At 41.3% G+C, this 22,408-nt stretch overlaps 1 protein-coding gene across 3 annotated transcripts in view; it reads left to right on the top strand.

Annotated features, from left to right (window-relative positions):
* Positions 1-22,408, top strand: part of B3GALNT2 (beta-1,3-N-acetylgalactosaminyltransferase 2) — a 31,105-nt gene that overhangs the window by 5,897 nt on the left and 2,800 nt on the right. The window contains exons 2-11 of one of the 3 annotated variants that reach the window (XM_084284629.1): positions 4,562-4,655; positions 5,980-6,080; positions 7,210-7,403; positions 8,944-9,039; positions 14,602-14,712; positions 15,306-15,384; positions 16,275-16,458; positions 18,121-18,246; positions 21,589-21,748; positions 22,139-22,195. In XM_084284629.1, the coding sequence (XP_084140755.1) occupies positions 4,562-4,655; positions 5,980-6,080; positions 7,210-7,403; positions 8,944-9,039; positions 14,602-14,712; positions 15,306-15,384; positions 16,275-16,458; positions 18,121-18,246; positions 21,589-21,748; positions 22,139-22,195 (1,202 nt within the window). Of the gene's footprint in view, positions 1-4,507; positions 4,656-5,979; positions 6,081-7,209; positions 7,404-8,943; positions 9,040-14,601; positions 14,713-15,305; positions 15,385-16,274; positions 16,459-18,120; positions 18,247-21,588; positions 21,749-22,138; positions 22,196-22,408 lie in introns of all 3 variants that reach the window. The other 2 variants (XM_084284628.1, XM_084284627.1) reach the window with 2 other exon arrangements.

Raw genomic sequence — 22,408 nt, 5'->3', positions numbered from 1 at the left:
AGCTGGAAGGGATCCACAAGGGTCATTGAGTCCAACTCCTGGGTCCCCAAAGGATCACCCAAAAGTCAGGCCAGATGTCTGAGAGCATGATCCAAACACTTCAGCTCCTTCAGGCTCGGTGCCGAGACCGCTGCCCTGGGCAGCCTGTCCCAGTGCCCATCCACCCCCTGGGTGCAGACCCTTTCCCTAACCCCCCGCCTGACCCTGCCCTGTCCCAGCTCCATGCCGTCCCCTCGGGTCCTGTCGCTGTCCCCAGAGAGCAGAGCTCAGCGCCTGCCCCTCCGCTCCCCTCGTGAGGGAGCTGCAGGCCGCCATGAGGCCTCCCCTGCCCACCTCCCTGCCTTGCTGTCCACCACAACCCCCATCTCCCTCCCTGTGGGGCTGCTCCCCAGCCTCTCGTCCCCCAGTCTGTACGTATAGCCCGGGTTGCCCCATCCTAGGTGCAGAATCCAGCACTTGCTCTTGTTAAACCTTTTGTGGTTGGGGATTGCCCGGCCCTCTAATTTGTCGAGATCCATTTGTAAGTGGATCTCAGCAGCTGAGAGGGGGCTGCCTCCACTCCTGGTTTTGTAGTCTTTGCTGTGGGTAACCAGCTTAAGCCAAACAGCTAAGTGAAAGCTATTTGTGCCAGATGCAGCACCCAGTGTGGGGTAGGCATTGCACAATTGGCTACATATGCTCCGCAGAGAGGTCTTGGGCTGCTTGATGCATCTGAGATGCAGCTTTAAGACAGTAAGACTTCAAAAGCAAGGCAACTAATGGTAGCGTGGCCTTTTAATGGAAAATGTTTCTCCTCCTTCTGCATCCCTTCAGTTAAAGACACTTCTAAGATTTCTCAAGGAATGTGATATCCAATTTTTGTTGTTGTTTTGTTTTTTCCTATATAGGTTTTCACAGTTAGTAAGCCAGTGGCCACATCCCTGTAAGGTACTTTGTCTGTTAAGCAAATGCAAAGTGTGAACAACACAAGGGGGAAGAGACATACGCTGGATCATGCAGAAAGCTAATAGCATAGCTGGGATTAGGCTTCTGGTGAACTGCTTCCCTCATCTTCACAAACCACAAAATTTGCAGGTTTTCCTTTGCTACTGGAACTGGAAATATTAATGGCTTATTTATCATAGAATCACAGAGTGGTTTGTGTTGGAAGGGACCTTAAGGACCATCCAGTTCCAGCCCCCCTGCCATGAGCAGGGTTGCCACCCTCCAGACCAGGTTCATCCTTCAGCACCTCCAGGGATGGGGCATCCACAGCTTCTCTGGGCAGCCTGTGCCAGGGCCTCACCACCCTCTGAGGGAAGGATTTCCTACTAACGTCTAAGCTAAATCTCCCTGCTTTTAGTTTAAAGTCATTACCCCTTGTAATCTTCACAACCCGTGCAAGGTTAAGAGTAATGAATTTTATACATTCAGCCTATTATTAATGCTGAAAATGTTGGCCTAAGAATGCTTGAGAATATAATATGTGAGAATTCACCTTGGTCCCCAGTGGCAAGTATTGATTGCTTACATAAATACTTTGTTACTATTGACTCAGAGGTCAGCATTTTCTCTTAACTTCTGCTGCATCAGATCATGTACATGCACATATCTGAATTATCTTTATAAATGAATAATAGCCTCATATTTTTATTCCTCTGTCTTCAACTGTCTGCCTATTTTTTGATAGTGTTAGTTCAGTCTGTTTTCCTGAAAGTTTAACAAGTGTTAGTACTGCTTTTCAGACAGAAGTAGAAACCTCTGCTAACGAGTGGAGAGCTTATTCATCAGATTTTTGCAAAAGTAATCTGTCTTGCTTTCTTTCTGTTTTTCTTTTTTTCCATTTTCAAGGGTATTAAAAGTAAAATGGCATAACCCGTGGGACAGAAAAGACAATCTTCTGAATATAGACTGCTGTAATGCTACCTTACTAAGCCTGAAGATGGCCTAAAACAAGAGAGAGAGCTGTCTGTTCTAATAGCAGTAGGATATTAATTCTGAAGCATCTGTTACATTAATGCTGTTTCCACATGAATGGTTCCTCAGAAAAAGCTTCACTCATTTTAAAATACAAACTGAGTGAAAGTACATTTTTTTTATTCAAGTAGCTTTTTTTTATTAAAAAAAAATGATTTAAGCCAACTTACCGTATTCAGAGTCAAGTCACCCTACAGAATTCTGCTCATAGTTCCATTTTTCTTACATTTTAGTTTAGAAATTGCTCTGCTTTGAATTATAAGTGATATTTTAAAAACTGAATCTGTGTAGACCATGCCTAATATGCAGTCTACAAACATGTTAGTCCTCCTGAGGTTTATATGGGAGGGCTTGCAGATAAGGCTGCAGAGGCTGTTTAAAGAATAATCAAAGGATTGAAGAAAAGCCTGGAAATAAACAGGATGTGTGAGAAAGATCTATGAGACTATAGGAGAATTTGTTATAATGTTGTGGTCTTACGAATGTGTGGCTGTATCATATACCTCTGCTGTGGAGCCCTGGCAGATCTTCGATGTATAGTGGCCTCTGAAGGCATGCAGAGGCTCTGGATAGTCAGTACTTAGCAGCACATGGAAAGGCTAAATTGTGTTCGGATTGAGTGATGTGTTTGATTCACAAGTTTCTTCAGATGTTTTATAGAGCAATGTCAGCAAACAAATCATATTCCTGAACCTTGCCACCAATTCAATCCGTTGTTTTTATAAGAGAGATAACAATTGAGTTCAGTGAAAACTGATACTGAGGAATGGAAATAGTGGCCTACTGCCTGGGTTTTCGTTCCTCTTGAGGGTAAGCTGATGTATGCTTCTCTTAGTAGGTTAATTTACAGCTTAAGTTATCAGTAAGCTTGTACGTGTTGTCAGCACAGTTTCCTTTAAATAACTGTGGAACTTAAAGCTTTTTTTTTTTTTTTTTTTTTTTTTCCCCCAGAAAATCAGTGTCTGCATGCTTAGAACTAAGTACGTAGTGGGAAATAGACTGGGGAAGGTTTGCCTCTGGAAACATCACTCCCTGCTTGCCTGCTCTCGTGCCCTCCCGAGAATCGGTGGCAGAGCACTGTGTTACTTGGCCTTGGGACTAGGGAGTTGGGTGCAAGCCGTTCTCAATAAGCCCTAGAGCTAAAAGATGTTCCTCGGGGGTCTCTTGATGTGGATTCAGTGCAGCACAAGGCCTCTTGGGGCTTCAGTGCAGGCTGGAGGCAGGCTCCGAGGCCGGACGAGCCGCGGTGTGGATCTCCTGATGGTGCTGTGGGGCCCTGTAACGAGACCCATCCGTCTTCCCCCTTTCAAAGTGGAGAAAGTGGAAGCTGGCACGGAAAGTGGAATCTGGATAATAACTCACTTTCTAGTGGGAGTACACAATACAGACTTGGAAATATTTTTGGTCTCTTTAAAATTAGATTAGAAAAAAAATCTCATCTATGCTGTATGTGGTAGTTTAGAGGACCTTCGCATTTACATTTATTTTCTTTCTCTGAAGCCTAATGAAAAATAAGTTTAGCGAGATGAGATGAAAGCAGTGTTTTGCTAGAGCTAAATATAAATCTTCCTCTTAACTCCAGAGTGTCTGACAAATTGAACTACACAGATTCACTTCAGCTACTCGCCAGCCTGATTGCTGCTCCAAGTCACAGCTTCTCAGGTTTCTGTCTAGTGACAGTCTTGCTTTAAAGCAAGTCCAGCTTTCATGATCTCTAAATTAAAACAGCACAGGCTAAATCACGGATTACAAGAATTGGCCGTGACACCCAGCTACGACTAAAGCCAGAGCATTCCTCCGTGCAGGGATGTAATACCCTGCGTGAAGGCAGAGTGGTGGTCAGCTTCGGAAGGCTAGGAGCAATGGGCCTTGGCATATTAGAGTGAAATGGGGAAGCAGAGGTGCCCAGCAGCTTTAAGAATTAATGGAGGGAAAATTGGTGTATTTCTGAATCTGACGGGCTTTATTTAAATATTTTTTTTCTAGGTGGAATAATGGTGAATTGTAATAGTGGAGGCCTGGTACCAGCAATGCCAAGCCCCCAGGCTTTAGGACAAATTGTGCTGCAGGAGGTATCAACAAACAAGCAGAAGGCCTGAAATCTCTTATGAGTTTTGCAGAATGGACAGCAGGACCTTGTGTCTTGCCTATAAGGTTTCTGATGGCTTGTAGGAAAAAGAGCAAAAGCATGTTCTCGGGGCAGTTTGCTCAGACAACAGGCAGGCAAGTGCTTTAAGAACGGTGTCAGTGAAAACCAAGGCTTACATTCTTGCCTGCTTTATGTATGACACTTTCTGGGTTTTGTTTACCTGCAGTGACTTGCTTAGTTTGTTGCAGTAGAGTTTTCACAGGTGGCTGGGGAAGGTTTTGATGTGTTGAAAATGTTTTCCTGATTCTGAACCAAGAATGCAATTCTTGCAATTTTACCTCTCATTTCTTAGTGTTTCAGGTACCCAGTATTCTTGCTTCTGATGTGTATTTTGATTCTTGTTTGCAACTCAGATTTGTAATATGTGCATGTAATAAATCTGTTGTCACTTTATACTTCTAGGTCCACTGGCCTTCTTTCCTCAGTGGAAGTTGAAACATTATGATGTTGTTGTAGGTGTTTTGTCAGCCCGACACAACCATGAACTGCGCAGTGTTATAAGGGACACTTGGTTCAAGCACTTGAAACGACATCCTGCACTGAGCCAACGGTAATCTCCAGTGTTTTGTATTTTGGGGGCTTTGAGGAGAAAAGAATACAATGCACGAATATCTTGATTTTAATCCTGTTTTTTGGAAAGGATTTTTTTTTCTTAATTTGTGAACATTTTATGCTCTGATTTTTTATTTATTTTTTTAATTCTGCTTAGTACTAAATAAAAATACTCCTTATTCTGGGCTGGAACTATTTTTATAGAGGTAATTTTAATTGTTAACTGTATACAGAAACTTCTAACTGGTCAAGTGCTCACTGCTATTTGTTCTTGCAATTAATTGCCGTTATTCATTAGTGATGTGTAGGACTCCTTTTTTTGCATTGCAGTGTACACTTCAAAATACTTAGTAATTCAGGATACCTGAAAGCAAGCAGGGTAGTACTTGGTGAGAGAACCACAAAATCTTTTGCAACAGCTTCAGCTGTAGAGTTTCAGCTTATTTCCTACCGAACCAGGTGCCCCAAATAGCTGCAGTGGGAGTGACCACCAGGAAACCTTCCTCATTGCTTGTGTAGACCTGGCAGTCTGCAGGCCAGTCAGTCTGTTTCTGCTGAGGAAGTTCTGCTGTGGCTCGTTCCCATAAATGTTGTCATCTCAATAGGCCTCACCTCTCGGTACCTGCCTTGCACTGAAAGGCATTCACTGCTCACAAATTCGGTGTCAATGTGCAGTTTGGAGTGAAGCATGGCTGCTTCAGTCATCTAAAAATGTGATCTTTCATAGCCTGTATGGAATTTGAGGAGGATATTTGGCTGCTAATTGAAAGACTAGGCTAAGGTAGATACTAAGGTGGAGGCATAAGGTGTCTCCTGACTGCAGCACGGGAGCTGTAAGGAGCAACCTTCAACTACATTTCAACCTTCAACTACTAATGTTCAACTACAACCCAAAGCTGAGACATTATAGCAGGTACTCTGGAGTCTCTGTCCCTCTCTTGGTACTATTGTGTCTTTTTACCTCATTTATTGCCTTTTGAATGCAGAATATATATTAACCAGATTTTAATTAAGTAACAAAGCGAGGCAGGAAAAGACAGGACTTTTTCTTCTTAGTGTATTGTCTGTCTTTAATCCCATTCCTGGTTGCTGATACTCCAGTTCCCTCATGTAAAAGGTGTGAAAGGCCCATGTGGGTTTGGAATTGAGCCCCCATACAGGATGCGTGTGGTTGCTCTGCACAGAGACAGACCCTCACTGCTTATTTTAAGGAGTTCAAAATCTTAATCCTGTGAAAGACAGGCTGTTGTGATGAAATAAGTTTATTGCAGGTGGAGGGAGGAGGGAAGAGAACTGGTGTTAATAAAACCAAATTATTTTAGTGTCCTTGTGAAGTTTATAATAGGTGCGCATGGTTGTGCTGTGCCAGTGGAGGACAGAGAAGACCCCTATTCCTGCAAACTTCTGAACATCAGTAACCCAGGTACAGAAGTTAACTTCTAAAATTCCATGGTCTGAACTGCAACTAATCACTTTCTTGAGAGTAATTTGGGGTGCTTAACTGAGAGAGCTAGGCCTGAAAATGAACTTCAATAACTTTCACCTGTAACTTGCTGTCCCGACAGCTGTGTAACCTTCCTGAAAGTGCCCAGTGTGGGCATGAAAAGGAGAGACCTTTGAGGGTCTGAAGGGGAGGCCATTGAATTCTAATGGATTTGCATTCTCCCCGTGTCAAGGAACGGTCTCCCATGCAGTGTGTGTTTTTGCTGTTATCCCTGTGTAAAAAGAATCTGGGGAGAGCTGTAATGACCCAGTCCAGTAACATACATGAACAGAGTATCATGGCTGGGAAAGGGGTCTTGAGTGTCAGGCAAACTTTTGTGTTGGTGAAGTGAGTTTTAATCAAGTCTGACCGACAGATTTTCCAGATCTTGCCGTAGAAAGGGATCAATTAGGAAAAGTAAAATGGGGAAAAAACGAAATGCTGCCTTACGAAAATACCTGAACTAAAATTATAAATTTATTCCTGTCACTTCTTTTTTCCCAATTTATTTTTGCTCTTTAATTAAGAGTTAGCTAGGGACTGTCTAGCCCTTAAGCCATGATTTACAGTAACATGAAACATCCGCTACTTTGTCTTTGAATGGCAACAGCCACTGCTTAGCCAACCTCCTGAGAATAAATGGTACCTCGGGGCTTACGGGAGGGGATAGTGCCAAAAAACAGGCCGCCAAATAAGGTGGAGGTGTATGCCATTTTGATACGTAGTTGTTTTAATATATTAATATGCAGATATTCATGCAATCAAATAGCATTTTTGTCTTTACTCTGTGGATTTATTGTGTTCCTAGTCTTTTCTCTGTGGATATGTAGGCATTGCCTTGCAACTGCTGGTAACCTGCAGACTGCTGCATTGCTTTGAGTTTCTCCTTACTGCAGTCTGCAGTCAGTTGTCTTTTCTTCTCCTCCAGTATTTGGTTGTCCTTGTGCACTTGCCAGCCATGCTAATTAATCAGCATGCTTTGTGTGTATTCAGTGTGATTTCTGTTTGTCCAGTTCGAGAACTATGAAATCTTCTCATATTATCTCTATATTTTCTTTTTTTCATACAGCTTTGAATCAGGAAATTGAAGCATTCAGTCTCCCTGAGGACGTACCTTCTGTGCTATCTGAGGACAGAATTGTCAGTGTGAACTTTCGTGTACTTTACCCCATTGTCATTACCAGTCTTGGGGTATTTTATGAGGCTGATGGGGTGGGATTCCAGAGGAACATCACCGTCAAGCTGTACCAGGCAGAACATGAGGTAGAGTATTGTAGTTATCTTTTGAGAGTGAACTAAGGCATGTTGTCTCTTTATTGTGGATTAAATTCTTACAGAAAGCAACATGCTGTGTTGATGATTTAGAAGAGAAGTACTTAACTGGCAAGCATATGAAGTATGTTTTTCTTCTGCTGCATCATAAATTCTTATTTCACAGCTATATATGTCCCAGATGGGTAGAAAAAAAATAAATTGACAAAGTATTATGAATTAATTGAAATGCTTTTTGAAAGAACACTAATATCTAATTCAAAGATACAATTTTGATTACATTTGAGATTGTGAAATATTGATAGGTATTAAGGAATAAAAAATAAACTATTAAATATATTTAAAAGGCATTCCCAGAAAGACACATTGCCTTTGAGGCAAAGAGATGCAGTATAGTTGTAATTTTCTTCTTGTCTGTCCTCTGGCAAGAAATTTTGACTTTTCTAGAAATTGTTGTTTTTTACAGGTAGTAATCAAACTTCAGTGATAATTCCTCCCCCTCCCAATCTCAGTTATGGGTTTAATAGACTAGATTAGTGCTTGTGGAATGAAAACATGGTGGGAAAAAGATGATTGAGCACGATTAGGGAGCACTTCTTTAGTGTGCAGGTGATGGAGCTCTGGAATAGGTTGCCCAGGGAGGTTGTGGAGTCTCTCTCCTTGGAAAAATTCAAAAGCCACCTGGGCGTGGTCCTGGGCAGCCTGCTCTGGGTGGCCCTGCTTGAGCAGTGATCTCGGACCAGGTGGGCTCTAGAGGACCCTTCCCACCTCAGCCGTTCTGTGATCCTGTGGTGTTCATTGTATTTAGTATATTGTATTTATCTCCTATAATAACTCGATGGGCAAATGTCAAGACTTCTGACAATAATACAGAAAGAATTTTAAATTTAAGTAAATAATTAAGTACAGAAAATATACTGATGTATGGCTTTTATGATGAACATTTAAAGAGTGAGTTTTATATTGAAAAAGAAAGTATACTATAATCAGGTTTTTGTTTGCAAAATGGAAGAATAGTAAATGTTGACAACAATAAATTGATCTGCATTAGCTTATTGCTTACAGTGAAGGTGAAAAATAAGGATCTTAGGAAAGCTTGGACACTTTTCTACAGATTGGGAATCAGGCAGTGCAGTATCTTTATTTCACATGTTACCATCTAAGAGCTGTTTGGTGGCCTATTTAATATAGTCACAATTAAATTTTAGGGGTCAGCATCCTCTGTTGCATGTAATAGTAGTCAGCTATATAGACAGAAGATGAAAAAATCTGTTATCTAGGATGCTGAGTCTTCCAGATAACGTGCTGTGTTGGCTGGGTTGTAGCTGAACTGGTACTCATGCTCCATCGTTGCTTGCTTCCGCCATCTCAGCCCAACACCTGAATTTTGTGCACTCTGTGAGACTGTCTTGAGAAGAAAATCGTGTAAGTTTTATACAATCAATACATCTGTTTCCATTGTAACTGAGATGATCAAGATTTGTATAATCTCACAGTCCTTGCGATGTGTTTTTGTTGCTGTTATTCACAGGAAGCTCTCTTCAGTGCCCGCTTTAGCCCACCAAGCTGTGGAGTGCAAGTGAATAGGTTGTGGTACAAGCCAGTGGAGCAGTTCATTTTGCCAGAGGTATGTGCAGTATCAGAAGTGCTTGCAGTTCTTTTAACTCTGCCAGAGAGACTGACAGATGAAACTGGCCTTTGCTTGAGGCAGTGAAAAAAGGCAAAACAAAAACCTCTGGAGTGGTATTTTGGGGGGATATGCTGAAGTCCAGAATTTCTTTCATCATCTCATCATCACCAGTAGTTTAAAAAAAAAAAAGTGAAAATACAACATGATTAAAAAACAAACAAACAAAAAAAACTTGGCAATTAGTAGCAATTTCAGTATTGTGGAAACTTTTTTTCTTGTTTCTGAGTGAAAATTGTACCTGCTTAGATTGTGTGGGAAAGTTTACCAGAGAATGGGACGCTTCTTTCTGCCTCCTGCTTTTTCTGACATTGGTACAAGAGATAATTGAGGGTAGGCTGGCACAGATTTCTACAGAACAGGTGGAAAAGAGGATTCTGGTTCTGGTGCCTGGGACACAACAGCAACGTATTGTGTGCTATGATTGCAATGACAGTATGAGTTGGATAGTCATAGCTGAGATGCACATAGTTGAGATACTTAGGACTGCTGAAGTTTTGTCTCTTCCATGTCTGACAGCAGCAGTGGGGATATTGTTTGTTCATTGAGCCATGCAAGAAAGCTTCAAGGAGGTCTTCGGTAGGATCTACGTATAAAATAGCAGATGGAGTATGTGTCACAGAGGCTGACATTTGGGGTTTCAAAACTTGTCAACAGCTGCTCAGAACTTTGGGGAAATACTGCTTTCTGGGCAGCTTTAGCATTTTCAATTGTCCTGAGAAACCTGCCTAGAAACCCTTAGCTAAGCTATCAAGGCAGACTATAAAATTTTGCTTTTTTTGGTTGGTTGACCCTTTTTGCGTTTTGGAGGTACAATCCTAGGGTTGGGTTTTGGTATAGAGCTACAATTGTGGCTGCTTAGGAAGGAAAATTATTAAACAGGACGAAACAGAATATAAGTAGGAAAAAAATCCTGATGTTGTTACAGTGAAGGTTTAAAGAATACAAGTTGACTCAGAATGAGAATTCCAGTTCAGTAGATGCTCTCAGGTACAAGTTTTTCCTGATGGACTCCCAATACCTCTTTAAATATGTCAGCTTCCATTTTAGGCTGTTTCTCTTCATTTAAATATTATTCAAATTACTGGGCATTTGCTGCTATTTCTGTAAGTTGTCTTTGCCCTGTGTTGTTTTACTGTTGAAGATATTAAATGTTGTATGAAAGAATGGAGTGAGAGAGACTGAAGGGAAGGGGAAGATATTTGGGGCCAGTTTAGTCTCCAATGTATTCCCCTGGCTCTATGCAAATGACTGTATTTGGAAACCAGTTCTTCTTAAGGCAACTCTGCAGCTGATTAATTGGTTTGTCATCTTAAACAATTTTTTAACTTTTTGCTTTTCTTAGTAACTTGCTAATATAACATGTAAGTCTCTTCCTGTGAGACTTTGTTGCGAGTTACTAAAATTCTAGGCAGTTGTAATTTAGCTATAACGGATGGCATTTTTCATGAAAGGCAGATGGGAAGTATTTCATTTAGAAAGGGGATATTAGTATTCATATATTTCTTTGTGTGGGCAACCTTAATCTGATATATGTCATCCGCTGAATGCTTACAGGATAACATGATGTTTCTAATGTAGATTAATAGGGTTTATGCACAGCATGTAGTCTTCTCTGATACTTAAGATGCTGAAGCATACAAGATGATTCAGAAGAGATAGAACGCCCACACGTTCCTGCCTACTTGTTTGAGAGCAGTAAATTTAGCGAACAGTTTAATTGTCAAAAGATGGTTTCTGTGACAATATCTATTCTCTGCCCTTGCACCTTCACGAAGTAATGGCTTGTACAGACTGCTGAAGTACTTCATTCATCTTCTGGCTGACGTGCTTCTCTTTCTCCTCATCGGGGGGAAAGAGAGGGAAACGCAGCATTAGAATAAGCATCTGGCAGGCCAGATTGCCAAGACAGAATTGATCACTCAGCTTTGCAAGGACTGAAAGCACAGAAGAGCAGAACTACCGGCAGATAACTAAACCTCGTACGTGGGGCTCTTGCAGCCAAGTCTTAGCGATGCACTTTTGCTGACAAAAAGCCACAGGCCACTTGTGTGAAAATGGGACTCTGCCATATGTGTTCAGTGCTACTGATGGGGAGTAGTTGGAGAAACAAAAAGGACAGCACTGTTTAACATTAGGAAGGGAGTTTGGCAGGGCTGCATTTTGTCAGTACACCTGTTCGGTATTCACCATAATTGCTGCTGTGTTCTGGCAGCAACAGGGTTGGAATTTAAATGGGGAAAAACAGATGATGTAGTCTCAGGTGTGCCACTAGTGCTTTGCTTTCAGCATTTTTAGGCCTCGGCTTCCATTAAACAGCTTAGAGTAAGAATAGCTGAAGGCTAAAGTAATTAGAAAATTTGCTTATAAGTCTCTCAACCTGGAAAGTAAAGATAGTTTGCAGCTTTACAGCACTTTGCATTCAGGGTTCACTGGTAATAACTGTTTAAGACTCTTGGTACATGTTTGAAGTCAGTGTCAGTAATACTCAGGGGTAAGAACTTTAATGTTTCTGATTGCTGAAAAGCAAAGGGACTTACAGCCTTACTTAAAACAACTTAACAAAGGCTGTGTCTATAGAAACACAGAAGTGGGATTAAAGCCCAGTCTCTACTGCAAGAAAAAAAAAGAAGTTAGAATGGTAGATGAAAGCCACTACAGATAAAGAAATTGTATGTATGGTTTTCAGTGTGCAGGGTGTTTAGGGGTCCTGACACTAAAAAAAAGTCTCAGTGGTGGTCCACTTCCAATAGCGATGCTGTTCATGACAAATGACATCTTCCTGAACCCACGCTCTGGCAAATTGCTAGCTTGTCATCTTACCTGACCGCTGTGCAGCTTTCTATTTTGTTAATCACAGCACTTTGATACTGTGATTGTAGCCAATTGTTGGTGTTCCTGGAACAAGTGCCAGAACTACATTTTACTGTACCTTGAAGTCGTACCTTAGATTTTATTCTAAATCTGGTGTTTTATCCCCTCATAGAGATATTTTTGAAGAAATACGAATAAGCCTGTCTTTCTGTTTGGGGCTTTGTTCTTGAAAATGTAGCTTATTCCATTACATAATTTAAAGTTAACAACTGCTTCCTAGCCTGCTTCGGTACAGTTCAATACTTCTCGGACTTAGGGCTTGATATTGCACAAAATTTTAAATCCATAATTTACAGCTGTTGCTTACAGAAACACAAATACACAGCAGGCATTTGGTGAGGTCCTCTTCATCATTTGTTAACGTACAGTACACACAGACCTCTTATTTCTCATTTGGAAAATAAAACTTCAGGAATTCTGACACAGATCTAAGAAATCTACAGAGTCCTGGAGATCTGGGGGTGTTCAGCCTGAAGAACAGAAGGCTCCGGGGAGACCTCGTGGCAGTTTTTCAGGACTTAAAGGGGGCTTATAAAAAAAGAGGAAGAGCTTGGGCAGATAGCGATAGGACAAGGCAGGATGATTTTAAACTGAAAGAGAGGAGATTTAGATTAGATGTTAGGTGGAATTTCTACACTCAGGGTGGTGAGGCCCTGGCACACGCTGCCCAGAGAAGCTGTGGATGCCCCATCCCTGGAGGCGTTCAAGACCAGGTTGGATGAGGCCTTGGGCAACCTGACCTGGTGGGAGGTGTCCCTGCCAAAGGCAAAGGGGTTGGAGGTGGGTGAACTTTAAAGTCCTTCCAACCTGAGCCATTCTGTCATTCTGTGATGTAATTAAAGAAGTAAGGGGAAGATACTGAACATGCAAATCAGGCTTGAATAAACACTGACTAGCTCCATTATTACAAAGCTGGCATTATAAATAATAGATGAGAACCTTCTGAAATGTGCAGCTCTAATTAAATACCGAGACTGCTGCAGATGTGTTAAGACCTGCTTCTGGAGAAAAGCAAAGAATTGAGCTGTACTGTAAGCTGGACATCATGGTTAGTAACTGAAGAGCTTCTGGAGAAGTTTTCTGAAGTACAAGGAAGCTGAAATGGGAAAAAGTTGAGAGGCTAGTACAAGTAAACAGACTTCCAACAGCATCAGGGAGATGTAACTACAAATACTTGAAACAAGAATTTGTGCTCTCACTACAAGAAGGACATGGAGGCCCTGGAGCATGTCCAGAGAAGGGCTACGGAGCTGGTGAGGGGCCTGGAGCACAAGGCCTGTGAGGAGCGGCTGAGGGAACTGGGGGTGTTTAGTCTGGTGAAGGGGAGGCTGAGGGGAGACCTCATTGCTCTCTGCAACTGCCTGAAAGGAAGCTGTGGGGAGCTGGGGGCCGGCCTCTTCTCACAGGTAACTAGTGACAGGACTAGAGGGAATGGCCTCAAGTTGCACCAGGGGAGGTTCAGGTTGGAAGTGAGGAGACATTTCTGTCAGAAGGAGCAGTCAGGCACTGGGACGGGTTGCACAGGGAGGTGGTGGCGTCACGAACCCTCTGGGGGGTTTAAGGAAAGGCTGGACGTGGTGCTCAGGGATGTGGTTTAGTGGGTGACATTGGTGGTAGGGCGATGGTTGGACCAGATGATCTTGGAGGTTGTTTCCAACCCTCATGATTCTGTGATAAGTCATTTCTCTGTTCTGAGGTCCACACCATCTAACAGTGTTTTTCCTGTGAAACTGGGAGAAACAAAAGTGAATGCACTCATTTAGCAGCCAGGAGTGTAATAGCCCCACAACTGCTCCATACACTCTTGATAAGGGTGAAATTGCTTTAAAAAAAATAGAAAAATATAATACTACCACCACTGTTCTTAGCTGTTCAACATACCATTTGTCCTTTTGCATGTTCTCAGGGGTTTTCAGGAAAGTCTTACATAAAACAGGTAATAGTTGGACTGTTAGGGGGATTAGCTTCAAGTTGAAATGAAATGCTTTTAAATGCAAGAAAAAATACATTTGAAAATGCAGTAATATAACTCAAATTGAGAGTTAAAAATGGAAAGTTTTAGATTCACTTGTTTTTCTCCTTTCCCTACCTGCCAAGATGTGAGGCCAGAGTTCTGTGACTCTCCTACAGTAGCTTGTGGCAGCTTTGTCAGGATAAAGGTGACAATGTTTTACCTTTGAGTTTTGCTGATGTCAGGACCGTGTCTATGATCTCTGGTTTTGACGGATAACTAAAAAGCAGCACTTATTTCCAAATCTATTTTAACATATTCTTTTTGTAATGTAGTATTCTGTATTTGATTTAAAAAAAAAAAAAAAAGTCAGTTCACATTTGAATGCCATCTTAATGATGTTAAAAAGCCAAAGGCTTTTACAGTAGATTCCTGTTAAAAGTTTAATGTTCTTAATGCAGATTCATGATTAGTCCTAAAAGCACGACAGTGTTACTGAGTTTCACAGATGTATTTCTTTCATCTGACTTTTTTTGAACTGTAAGTAAAACATTCATGTTGCTTGTTGAAGCTATCCATTTTGTGAAGTTGATTATTTTAAAAAACAACAACTGTTTGATTTTCATCCTTTAAAGTCTTTTAAATACCTGTGTAACAATATTATGCTCTCTTAACAGAGTTTTGAAGGCACCATTGTGTGGGAAAGCCAGGATCTTCAGGGTCTTGTTTCAAGAAACCTTCACAAAGTGACGGTGAATGATGGAGGGGGTGTTTTCAGGATCATTACGGTGAGTCAGCTCACCTTCCCTTCCACCATGTTTCCATTTTTCCCAGAAGTCTCACATATTTCGCATTTTGCTTTCCTGTGTTTCTCCATGAAACATGAATTCAGTTGGGCTTCTCCTCTGGTCTCAGAGCACAGTTTTGCTCTGCCTGGGAAAAGGACTGCATGTTGTTGTTTTTTTCTGTGAAAAGTTTGGATACTTAAATACGCTGTGCTGTTGTAGGTTAGCCAGAAAAACTTTAAATTTTGCTCTCAGCTCCAAAACTACTTTTTCTTAAAGTTCTATTAGGTGATGAAATTAGTGTAATTGAGGTATGCAGTGCTGCTGTGCTTTTGTATTCATGGTGCCAGTAGTTTTAAGTGAAACTTTCAAAAATGCCCCAAAACATTACAGTTAAAAATCTTAGTCTTTCATTATTCAGGTTGGAATTTATACGGGGAAAAACAGATGATGTAGTCTCAGGTGTTAACCAGAATTGCTTTCAACTTACTTTATTCTCAGTTTCCAGAAAACTTCACACCTTAAAGTCAGAGGAAAATGGGTCAGTAATGAGAGATGAACTAAATTATTTCTTTCCATTAATCTGTCTTTAACAGGCAGGGGAAGGGTCATTGCCACATGAACTCTCAGAAGGTGTGGAGGGTATAGCAGGTGGTTTTATCTACACTATTCAAGGTAAGTCTGCAAAACAGTATCACATTTGACATTATGATAAAAAAAAAAAAAAAGGAACTTTAAAATACTTTTTTTTGAGGGTAAAATTGATGCTCTCTATGAACCTGATCAACTTCAGGTTCATTTCTGCTAAAAAATAATCTATTTTTTTAAATGCCCATTGTCAGTATCCTGATATGGTTTCTCTGCTTGCCCTTTGTTAGCCACTCCAATTGACTTTTATCCCGTAATATCCCAGATATAATTGAGCAGTCAGTCCTGTCATCTTGCCATTTGTGTAGCACTGAGGGGTGCTAAGGCCCATCCATCCTGTCTGTGAAAAATTCTTCAGTACCATAAACCATCTTCTTACCAAGAAGTTTGATATTCTTGCAAGATCTTTTTAGCTTTTACCACATAGTCGGTTATGTGATGAAGTTCAGCAGAGGCCGCCTATACCAAAGCAATGCCAGTGTGGTTATATTTAGAACAAGATATTTTTGTTTGTTTTGGGTTTTATATAACAATAGCTTTTCTAATCTGCTGGTAAGAGTGGACAGCTCTTTATACTAAACAATTTTATAAAGTTGTTTTGTTACTGAAAAGGAGTACTTCTTTTTTTTTTTTTTTTAAAGACTACATATATATATATATATTTAATATATATATATTTATATATATATATATAAAGACTATATAATCTGCATCAGACCTTATGCAAACTTATTTTTTGATTTTTTTCTGCAACTTTTGACCTCATAAATTTGTGAATTAATTGTAGGATTTTCATAATTTCATCGAACACCTTTTCAGATTTGTTTTTTCAGTATATTGTGTATGATCCAAGAGAAATGTGTAAACTATTATGTAGATACACATCTTTGTTTAATGATGGGTGCTGTTTCTTTCAGAAGGTGATGCTCTTTTAAAAAGCCTCCATACTCGCCCAGAAAGGTTTACAAGTCACTTAAAAAGTCTTGCGAGAGAAGATACTTTACTGAAGGAAGAAAGCAGTACCTACGATGATATTGTTTTTGTAGATGTTATTGACACTTACAGAAATGTTCCAGCCAAACTGCTGAACTTCTACCGGTGGTAAGTTGGAAAGACAGCATTTTCTCTTACGATTGTTGTCATTTGTAATGCAAGATAATCCGGCATGTTACATTATCCAACAGCTTCTGCAAAATGCATACGTCGTGTGATTTCTTTCATTAAGTTGTGTTCCTCACAATTTTGGGGCACATAGTGTATCTAATTAATAAAATAATGAGATCTGTATTTCTTGGATGGTCATCCTTGGTGCCTCAATTAAGTCTGACCTGGCAAAACAGACTTCTGCTCTCAGATTCCAGGTGTCAAAATTGTCACGTGTCCTTGAATTTCTTTTAATTTGTTTCTAACTGAAAACTAGCAGCTTTAGTCTTCTAAAAGATGGCTTTTGGCCAGCTTGTAAACTTAGTGTTTGGGTTTGTGGCCATTGCCTTTTGTTGCGTCAATGGACGCCACTGAAAGTAGCCAGGCTCAGTTGATTTTTACACCCTATCTTCAGGTATTTGTAGGTGTTGATGTGATCCCCCCGAGCTTCCTCTTCTCCAGGCTGAACAGTCCCAGCTCTGTCTTTCCTTGTAGGAGAGGTGCTCCAGCCCCAAATCATCCTAGTGGCCATTTACCAGACTCTCTCCATCCAGTATATCCGTGTCTCTCTTGTACTGAGGAGCCCAGAACTGGAGGCAGTCCTTCAGCTGTGGCCTCAGCAGTGCTGGATAGAGGGAGCTTTTGTGTAAAGGTGGGAAGGAAGGTGAGAGAAAGAATTTCCATACTGCGTTGTGTTATCTGCAGAGAATCTAGTAAATTATCACCTCTAATTTGCAGGTATTCTCATTATTCTGAGACAGTCGCTTCGATTAATTGGTACAGAGTAAGAAATATAGCTGACAGTTTTAGTTGCTTGCAATATTACACATTTACTTAACAAATTTCATGGGTAAGAATGTAATTGAAAACTGAAACATGCTTTCAATTCTAAAAAGGCAGTTTAAATGTCAGGACTTAAACCTTAGTGATCATTTCTTACAGGTTAGCAAAATCTTCAGGATTTGGTAATAAAAAGCTTAAGGAAAATAAATGCCTTTCTGGCTAAGAGAAATTGCCCTTTAAAACAATGTTTGATTAAACCAAGGAATAATAATAATTCCTAGAATCTTGAGCTTCTTTGATTATTTTACAAGTGACAGATATTAAAGTATTTCAGACAGATAAATTTTTCTTTTGTCCATAATAGAAGTGTGCTTCCCTGAGGAAGCCTACTACCAAGTTTTTTTCCACAGATGTTCCATATAAGCCCCTACAGCTGTACTACCCTTGAACCCTCTGTTCCCGAGGAATAGACTACCAACATGTAGCCATTGGCTTTTAACAGCTGTGCTGCCATCATCACCAGGCATTCACATCCTTCTGAGGTCAATACTGTTTAAGAAAGATTCATTAGTAAATGTGCCATCTGTCCTGGAGAACAAAACTGCAAGTTTCTTCAGCTTTTACACAAATCCATGCTATAAGATTGTCATAGGATGGAGCTGCAGCTATGCCTTAGTCAATAGGGAAACCATTTAAAAGCTGAGGGAGGCAATATCTTTCCTTACCTCTTCCTTCCCGCTCTGCTTCCCTAAAAACCCTTGTGGAGTGTTTTGTCACAAAATTGTAGTCCGTGGGCGATACAGCTCAGCATCTTATCACTTTTCTTTTTGGCTACAGGACAGTTGAAACAACAAGTTTTGATTTGTTGCTGAAGACGGATGATGACTGTTACATAGATTTGGAGGCTGTTTTTAACAGGATAATGCAGAAGAAACTGGACAGGCCAAACATTTGGTGGGGAAAGTAAGTTTTGTTGTTTGTTGTTGTTGTTTATTTTTAAGAGAAACTGTTTTTAGTGAATGGTTTACTGCTTTAAGGCTTTCTTATGTGGGTTCCCATCTTTTGCACTTGGAAGTTAGTTATGAAAAGAGGACTTTGATACATGTAGCACTTTGAATCTTAGAATACAAAAATCAATAGTTTACATTGATGTTCCGGAAGGTGCCTCTACAATAGGGTGAACTTGCTGAGTACCTTACCTAGTTTTAAAATATGTTGTATGTGTATGTCTTTGCCATGGTACTTAAGTAAATAAAAGTATTACAGCAGTACGAGAAAGTTAAAATGTGAGCAAGTGCTAAAACTGTCAACATTACTTTCTCTGAAGCCACTGTGATGTGGCTGGATGCCTGGGGAAATGGGGTAAACGGGAGAAACAAAACTGACTATAGTCTGCACAGTATTTTCAAGTCTGAATGTCAGGCATGGCCATCTTTCTGCTGTCTGACCTGGTGGGTCTGATTAATGATGAAACTTGTAAGTTCCAGCTGTTCCAGCTGCTGTAGGAAGTCTCTTCTGGAGCATGGTTTTGGCTGTAAGACCCGAGGTTCTGATACCAAAGAGATTGTCCTTCTCCTCGGTGTCCCACCTGTGCATCCCTTTGCATTGCTGCCTACCATGGGCCTGCTTCTTGGCCAGAGATTTCTGGATGGTTGTTCAGCTTTCTGGGTACCAGCTGAGTGTACAGGAGCCTTCTGAGTGGCTTTAGGGAATCCCCCAAGCCCTCCTACCTTTCAGCTGAGCGACATCTTGTATCTTCGGATTTGAACAATGGTCAAAGTGAAAATTAAACGTTGTTAGGCTTCTCATAGAACTGTTTCTGGTGTGTGGAGCCCTTGACTTCCTGAGCAGATGATAAAGCAGTTAATGTATCTGGCTCTTGAGGTGGATTTATTGGTGGTCTCCCTTCCTTCTGCTCCTCTGAGAAATCAAACTTTGCACTCTTCACCTAGTCCTCATTATTAAGCTCTCTCTAGTTTAGATAAGTGTCTCATTTGTTGCCCAGTGTTTCTTTAATCTGTTAATACTTTGTAAATCCTATCATTCTTAGAGTGATCTGAGTTCTTGTGAATTCTGAAATTGCCAGCTTACTCTGGCACTTTGTAGAGACAATGAGATCCCAATGAAACTGGGAGCTGGGTCACTTGCAAGTACTGCATGGAGCAGTACTTGTGTGCTGTCAGTTCATGGTCCGTTTTTGCCTGACACTTCCTATTGCGCGGTGGTTTTATTTACTATTTTTAAATCACCATTTAAAAAGCTTTTTTAGCTGATTTAGAGTGTTTCAGGACTGCATGGTTAGAAAACAAATACTCTGGGGATCCTACTCCAGAACTGCATCTCATCTTAGAAGATGCTTTTCTTAGTTACTGCTCTTCTGTTCTTTTAAAGCTGCAGTCACAAGACTAATCTAGGTAATTCAGGTAATTCTGCCTGTCATGTCTGCAAATGATCAGATTTTATGATACGGGTAGAAAATACCAAGCTGTTTCTGAAGGGACTGAGTCCGATGTGAATGCTGTAAATTACAAGGTGATTCACTGAAGTCAGCTCATCCACCATGTTGTAAAAAGCAATGCGAGTTCAGAATGGTACTTTTTCTTGACCTTAGTTAGGCACAAATACTCCAGATACCTGAAGATTTCCACAAAGATCTGTTTCATTTGTAATATGGTCCTCTTTTCCCTGTGGTGTAAGATACACTGTTGAGTGTAACATGTTTCATACTCTAGTACCAGAGTTGTAGGCTTGCCTTCAAATAGCCATTATGTGAATTTAGGAGGGTTTACAATGCTTTCTTCTGCAGACTGAAAAAAGAAATTTGCTGAGTCTTGCTGTAGAAAGTGTGTTAAAGTATCAAGTCATTTTATTAGGTCACTTAAAAGGAAGAGACGAGTCATGCTGGGAGGGGAAGAGTTGGACAAAATCTTTTCTGTACAGGTAATGTATTCAGCATAAATTCTCTACTGGTTGCAGTCTTCTGGTAAGACAAGCATGAGGTACAGTGAACAAAGCTGGAATCACTCAGGAAGAATGAAGTGATTGGCAAGGCAGGTTCCCTTTGGCTTGTAGGGGGCTGCACCTCTCCTGCCGTGACTCGCCAGAGTGGAGGATGCAGAGTCTGAAGTAGATCTGGGCATCAGCTGTGGCTTACCTGCTGGGGGTTTGAACGTGTCAGCTTCAGCTGTGCTGTGCAGTCTGACAGCAGGTCTGACACTCCACCCGAACTCCTCGCTGTTGGGGCTGGTTCTGAGGCGACAGTTCTTCACAGCTCACTAAAGGTTTTAGCTGCTTATGCTCACGACTAAATTCAGCAGTGCTTGAACCCGTTTGCAAAAAGCAGGGAGAACCTGCTGCACCGACACAGTTACAGCAGTTAGATTGTAAGGTAAGAGGAGTGTGATACCAGCCTGTTCCTGGACAGCACAAGCAGACACCACAACCTGCCAGGGGCAGCAGGGCTGCGTGCTGACAGCGTGCCAGACTTCTGCCACTCGGTCTGGGGATGGGACTGTGCAGGCCACGCTTCTGGCTTTCTGCAGGCATTTCATAGTAAATAAAACGTTCCCTGGGGAAGGAAGCTGCCAGGACGGTGTTTGTAGTTCAGTGATGGCAGCCTTTGTTGAACATCTGTTCAGTTGAGTTTCATTTGGAAAATAGCTTGAGAAGGTGGTGGCTCCCTGAAAGCTTCAACAGCAAATCAGCTTTGAGAACATAAAGCCGGGCCTAGCATCCCTTTCCAAAAGATAAGATGGTCTCATCTGCTCTAGTCATGACTAAGTTTTCTAGGTAGAAATTTGGTCTAGCATGGCTATTCTTGGTAGTGGATCAAAATCCAGTGCTTTGTCTTGCTTCCTGTGTTTAAAGCAGCCCCAGGTTTTCTCAGGAAGATGGGCTGTGTCACACTGCTGTATCCGCGTGCCTGCTGGGGGCACTGCCTTTGTCTGGTGCTATAACCAAAGGCGTTTGGGCACAGATGTGGCTGTCAGAGAACCAAGACAGTGATGTTCACACTTGCCTGGACCGAAACACAGCAGTGGTGCAGATGTGTTAAAGACCTGACTGTCAGTGTTGTGTTTGTTTCTGTTCTGAGAACCTCCTCAAGATCAAAACCAGACAATAATTGCACTTTCAGGTGTTGTGTTGGATTAGGTATGTGCTCGAGAGAAATGAGGCTATCTGAACTCCTTCTACTTCTTCCCCTTAGTACTGCTTGCTATTATTGATACTTCAGTGGGCAGCTGTGTTTATAGGTTTCTCGGAGGGCGTTGTACAAACATCTCACAGGTCTAACGTGCTCTTCAGTTTCAGACTGAACTGGGCAGTTGATCGAACTGGGAAGTGGCAAGAGCTGGAGTACCCAAGTCCTGCGTATCCAGCCTTTGCTTGTGGGTCTGGCTATGTCATCGCCAAAGACATCGTTCAGTGGCTGGCAAGCAACTCTGAAAGACTAAAGACTTACCAGGTATTACAGCTTTGATTCGGTTCTTCTATCTTAAACTGCTTTGGGGAGCAGCACATGCACTGGATGAGTGGGAAAGAACACTGCCTGAGTGTGAGTGTTGGGGGCTCCTGGCTGATGCTTCAGCTTATTGCAGTGCTTTTGCTCACTGTGCTTAGTGTCCCTTCCAGCTCAAATCACAGCTGTTTTGGACTGAGAATCTGGTGTGGTAATCTTGTTTTAGTACTGTCTGCCCCACGAAAACAATTTTACCACAGAAAAGGTGGGGAGAATTAATTGGACACCTGTAAGCTACTCAGGCATAGCTTTTTGTAGGTGCCCTTTTTACTGCAGGCACATGCTTCATGCTCTCCTGGTGCTAATACCTATTTTTTTTCCCACGTGTTGTCTCAGGGTGAAGATGTGAGCATGGGCATCTGGATGGCAGCTATAGGACCCAAGCGATACCAAGTAAGTCTGCAGAAATTTTCAAATCTTATGGGAAGAGATCATGACTGTTGCTCTAAGTAGCATAAATAAAATAGGGGGATCAAAAAAGTTTGATTTTTACAAAAATTGAAACAGCAATTGGATCAAAATACAGAAAACACTTGCTAAAATGTATTTAAAACAAACAAACAAAACACAAACCCATCCTCCATCCCCCAATTGCAAGTTCTTTGA

Source organism: Netta rufina (genome assembly GCF_964035555.1).
Source record: "Netta rufina genome assembly, chromosome: 3".
NCBI lineage: Eukaryota > Metazoa > Chordata > Aves > Anseriformes > Anatidae > Netta > Netta rufina.
The sequence above is the reverse complement of the archived record's forward strand: the minus strand, read 5'-3'. Positions and strand labels throughout refer to the sequence as shown.